A 5,287-nucleotide genomic window follows, 5' to 3' on the forward strand; every position below is an offset into this window, starting at 1 on the left:
ACCCCCCCGCCACTGACCACGTTCTGCCTCCTAGGACACCGAGAAGCCACAACACGAGGACGCCAACCTGATGCTCCACCTGCAGCGGCTGGAAAGCACCCTGAGCGTCTTCGCCGAGGAGGCCGACAGGAACCAGGTGCTGGCCCACCTGGGGCGCATGGCCCTGGAGTTCAACCGCCTGGCCTCCAAGGTGCACCGCAATGAGCAGCGGACCTCCGTCCTGCAGGTGCGGGGTGCTCCAGCCTTTCCCTCTGCCCTGCCAGCCTCTCCTTCGTGTTTCTTGCCCCCCTGGCCCTTCGGTCTCTCAGCTGCTTCCTTCCAGTGTCCCCTTTCCCCGTTGTTCTGCTCGCAGGGAGGAGGGTGTTGCCTGCAAAAGCTCCCACCTGTCTGAGCCGCTCGGTCTCCAAGTGCCACCCTCTCCTGCCTCTTGGCCAAAGCCACTGCAGTCCATAGGGATCCCGTACCTCTGCCCGGTGCCTTCCCTAGCAGTAAGAGCCAGCCCAGCGCCAGACCTCCCCCATCTGCCTGTCCTGGCTTCAGGATGCCTATGGTGTCTCAGGGCAGGCCGTGTCCCCGGCTGCCCTCCCTTGAGAAGCAGTGGGAGCTGAAAGTCTTGGGCATTTCCCCGGCAGACACTGTGCGAGCAGCTGCGTAATGAGAATGAGGACCTGAGGGCCAAGCTGGAGAAGGACCTGGAGCAGAGAAACCAGGCTACGGAGAAGCTCCGGTGAGTGGCGCAGGGGAGCAGGGATGCGAGGCGGGGTCCCCGACTTTCTCTTATCCACATGCTGGTTTCCCTGCCCTGTGTAAATGCCTTTCCCACGCAGGTGTGAGAACCAGGAGCTGCGGAAGATGGTGCTGCTGAGGAAGGAAGGTGCCAAAGGGGACGGTGTGGAGCGCTGCAGCCCACAGCAGGTAGGATCTTGCTGGGATGCTGCATCGTCCCAGGACAGAGCCCAGCCCGAGGGCTGACCCCCTTCCTTCCAGCAACAGACCCCAGGGAGACCTGTGCAAGACGCATCTCCCACCCTAACGCCCAGTGCACAGAGCCAGCCCAGGTCCCTCTGCCTCTCCCCAGACCTGCAACAGCTGGGGCTAAGGGGGAGGTTACACAGGGACAAGCCAGTGGCTTCAGCCTGGCTCAGGAATTGTTTTCTGCCCTGGAGATAGGGAGGTATCAGCTTGAGGCTGCCTGATCCTCCCCACACCCTAAGGAAGGCAGCATGAGCCCCAGGAGCACTGGGTTGGTGCGGGGAGACTAATGGCAGATGCGGGACCCCCTTCACCCCCCTATGGGATGTATGTGGCCTCCCCCTTTGTATGCTGGAGGTCCTGAAGGGTGCGGCATCTGCTCCATTGCAGAGCGGGGCCATGGCGGAGAAGGCATTGGGCAAGGGCATGAGCGAAGCCAGCGAGAAGAAGGTGAAGATCTTGGAGCACCAGCGCAATGAGGTGAGGAGCAGGGCTGGGCAGGGTGGAGGCTGCAGGCAGGATCGGGACCAGACCTGGGCCCACACGGCCAGCGAGGGGAGGGGGACCTGGCTGGGGCTCACTCTGCATCTGTCCCCTGCCAGCTTCTGGAGGTGAATAAGCAGTGGGACCAGCACTTCCGGGCCATGAAGCAGCAGTATGAGCAGAAGGTAACTCGGGGCTCACTGGGTGTGATAGCATGGCTGCTGCATGTGCTATGGCCCTAGGCAATGGAAAGGTCCTTGAGCAATGGGCATGATGGAAAGGCCTCAGAGGTCACTGTGTGCTTGCATGTGTGCATGTATGTCTGTGTACGTGGCACGTCTGTTTGTGTGCACACTTCTGTGTGCATGTATGTCTGTGTGCATGGCATGTCTGTGTACACATCTGTGTGCGTGGCATGTCTGTGTATGTGGCATGTCTGTTTGTGTGTGCACATATCTGTGTGCACACGTGTGTGTGTGTGTGTGTGCACATGCATATGCAAGGAGCCATCATGACTGCAGTTCTGATGCCTCCAGTCCACGCTTTCCTGCCTCCGGTCTCCCCTGCTCTGGGCCCTGTCCCTCCAGTCCAGATGAGTCCACTGCAACCATTGCAGGGGGCACGGGGCCCTTCTTTCTCCTGCCACCCCATGGGCGAGGGTGGGAAGTGAAGGGAGCACAGGACAGGGGCTCTGCCCAGCCCAGGCAGCACCGGGCATGTGGCCTCCCGTCCAGTGCTGAGCGCAGCTGCCCGTGCCCCTCCGCAGATCACGGACCTGCGCCACAAGCTGGCGGATGCGCAGAAGGCACTGGGTGAGCAGGAGGTGGAGCGGGAGCAGAAGCAGCGGGACTTCGACCGCAAGCTGCTGCTGGCCAAGTCCCGCATCGAGGTGGAGGAGGTAAGTCCAGCAGGGGATGTTGATGCACCGCCCCCCCCCCCAACTTCCTGGGGGAGTTTGGGACTCAAGCCCTGGCTTTCCATAGTGGCAGGAGCCCTGGCTTGCCTCTCTTGGACCACAAAAAGCTAGGTCAAGGTCAAGGGGAGAGACAGGGCTGGGCTGTGTGTAGTCCTGAGCTCACACCAGTCCTTCCAGTTCCTCATCTCGAGCAGGCTCTCTGTGGGCACTGGCCTCTCCTGCCTCCGTGGCTGTGGTCCCTCAGCACCCTCACCACAATGGCTGACGGGGTGGCACAGAGTGGACACAGCCCGTCTTCTCAGGTGCTGGCACGGGGAGAGAGTTGGATGCACCTCTTGTGCCCTTCCCGACTCTCCTGCCCCTTTCTTTCCAGGCGGAGAAGGAGCGGCTGTCGGCCGAGGCAAAGGAGCTGAAGCAGAGGACGCGGTTCCTGCAGGAGCAGCTGGCACCAGTCACCAAGCAGCGGGAGTACCAGGAGAAGGAGATCCAGAGGCTGAACAAGGTGGGGCACCCCGGGCACTTGGATTTTGCATTGCTCTCCTCCAGCCTTGTGCCCGCAGCCCGCATTGTCTGTATCTCGGTGCCAGGCAATTGAGACCTTGCAGTGCCAGCCCTGTGCCACGCCAGCCAAAGCTTTGCACAGAAACCCACCTCTTTGCAAGCTGCTGCCACCCCGGGGACCCGGCTGGTGGTGGGTGCACTCGTCCACCTCACCACATGCTGGGTGAAGTCTATGCCGGGGCCCCTCTGAAGGAGTCTCCCCCTCCCCATGGCCATTCATGGTGGGTACGGCACTCACGGCTCTGCTCCTGTCCCCTCAGGCCCTGGAGGAAGCTCTGAGCAGCCAGGCGACTGCCCCATCTGCTTCAGCCTTCGTGAGCACCGCGGAGCCCGGCGGGGGCATGCACCGGCACGAGCTGCTGACCCAGAACGAGCTTCTGAAGCAGCAGGTATTTGGGGGGCCCCCTCCTCACATCTTCACCCTTGGGAGATCCCCGTGGTGTCGGGGCCGGCCCCACTGGAGGCAACACCACCAGGGCACAGAAAGGGGTGGTCGTGCCCTCATAGCAGGGAGGCTGTCCAGGCTTTGAGGCGGGGGCGATCTGGGGCTGCATCGGCACAGAGGGCACCTGCTTTCCCCCACCTCTGGGCTTGCCGTGGCACCCACAGCCTCCCTTTGCTCCCCTCTGCCAGGTGAAGGTCTTCGAGGAGGACTTCCAGCGGGAGCGGAGCGACCGAGAGAGGATGAATGAGGAGAAGGAGGAGCTGAAGCAGCAACTGGAGAAGCTCCAGAAGCAGCTGACAGTGTCCAGTCACCAGGTGAGGAAGGCGCCCTTCACCCCCCATGGGCTTGCACCCCCCGCCCTTCAACCCAGGGACCATTTCCACCAGGCTCTGGTATCAGCAGGGCAAGGGTTCAGGCCCCGCAGGGGATGACTGCCACAATGCTCTTGCCCCCGTTGCACCCCAGAGCCAGCTGCCCCTATGCTGAGGGGGACAGGCAGCCTGGGGTCAGCTTGCCCTGCTACCTGTGGGGTTGGCTGAGTATGGGGGGGTCTTTGTCACCCCAGAGGGTGTGTGGGGGGGGGACCAGGCAGCAGCACAGCTGAACCGAGGGGACTCCTTATCTGGAATTTGAAGCTCCCAGCCTCATCCTTCAGCTGCTGGTGTGGCCAAGACCCCTGCAGCCAGGCCTGTCCTCTGCCCCGATGTAGGGGACAGCTGCTCCACATACCTGGGGAGGGCACAGCTCCCTGCTCCCCGGGCCTGGCGTCACCCCTGCCCAGCCCAGCCCAGAGGGGCTGCAAGTGCCAGCTCGGCTCTGAGCCCTTCTGCTCCATCCCTCAGCTGCGGCTCAGCAAGGATGACTGCCAGAGGGAGAAGGAGGAGAAGGAGAAGCTGAAGAAGATGCTGAAGCAGCACAAGCAGGTATGGGGCAGCAGCAAGGTCTGGCTCCCCTCTTCTGGGTTGGATCACGTAGGAGGACCTTAGAGGCACCTCCTTTACCTCCGTCATCTGCGGTCTAGCTGCACCCCAGAGGCGCTGGGCAGAGGGGTGGGGATGTCTGTGCCCAGGTGCCCAGGGGATGGGCATGTGGGGAAGAGAGGGGTCTGCATAGCGGTGACGTCTTGGCTCGGCTCCTGATGGTGCCCATCTGCCTCCGGCAGCTGTCTGGGGAGAGGCTGCCCCCCGAACCGCTACCGGCACCGCTGGGCCCCACCTGCCCCGTGTACCAGTTCCAGTACAGCCCGCCGGCACCCCACCCCCTGTTCCACGGCTACGAGGACTGGCAGCAGATCCGGTACCCGCCGCCCGCCGAACACAGCCCCATCCAGAACTACCGCCACTTCCCTCCTGTAAGTCGGACCTCGCTGCTAGGCTGTCCCCTCCCGCCTGCTACCCTAGCCTCCCCGGTAACTCATCCTCCCCCGGCGTAGCTGTCTGGCTGTATTATGCCTCAGGCTTTTGTGTCTTCCCTCCTCTTCCTGTAGGGGCTAGGCAGTGCTATTGCTCCCATTGTACAGAGGGGGAAAACTGAGGGGGCTAAGTGATCTGGCCAAGGTCACACGGGGCATCAGTTTCATAGTTTTATAGTTAGTAGGGTCGGAAGGGACCTGAGCAGATCATCAAGTCTGACCCCCTGCCATGAGCAGGAAAGGATGCTGGGGTCAAATGACCCCAGCAAGGTGTTTATCTAGCCTCCTTTTGAAGACCCCCGGTGTAGGAGTGAGCACCGCTTCTCTTGGAAGTTGGTTCCAGATCCTAGCTGCCCTGACAGTGAAGTAGCGCCTTCGGATATCTAGCCTGAGCCTACTTTCAGTCGACTTATGGCCATTGTTCCTTGTTATTCCCAGTAGTGCTCAGGGGAACAGGGACTCCCCCAATGCCCGCTGGTCCCCCCTAACTAGTTTGTAA

General features: G+C 62.0%; 1 protein-coding gene across 2 annotated transcripts in view; it reads left to right on the top strand.

Annotated features, from left to right (window-relative positions):
• The window catches only part of TNIP1 (TNFAIP3 interacting protein 1), a 23,464-nt gene that overhangs the window by 16,473 nt on the left and 1,704 nt on the right, over positions 1-5,287 (top strand). For both annotated transcript variants that reach the window (XM_019506121.1, XM_019506120.1), the window contains exons 6-16: positions 35-226; positions 633-727; positions 828-915; positions 1,363-1,452; positions 1,575-1,640; positions 2,222-2,353; positions 2,745-2,873; positions 3,193-3,321; positions 3,566-3,691; positions 4,220-4,300; positions 4,540-4,728. In XM_019506121.1, coding sequence (XP_019361666.1) covers positions 35-226; positions 633-727; positions 828-915; positions 1,363-1,452; positions 1,575-1,640; positions 2,222-2,353; positions 2,745-2,873; positions 3,193-3,321; positions 3,566-3,691; positions 4,220-4,300; positions 4,540-4,728 — 1,317 coding nt within the window. The remainder of the gene's footprint in view (positions 1-34; positions 227-632; positions 728-827; positions 916-1,362; positions 1,453-1,574; positions 1,641-2,221; positions 2,354-2,744; positions 2,874-3,192; positions 3,322-3,565; positions 3,692-4,219; positions 4,301-4,539; positions 4,729-5,287) is intronic.

Source organism: Gavialis gangeticus, unplaced genomic scaffold, assembly GCF_001723915.1.
Source record: "Gavialis gangeticus isolate Ggan-Ray unplaced genomic scaffold, GavGan_comp1, whole genome shotgun sequence".
Taxonomy (NCBI): domain Eukaryota; kingdom Metazoa; phylum Chordata; order Crocodylia; family Gavialidae; genus Gavialis; species Gavialis gangeticus.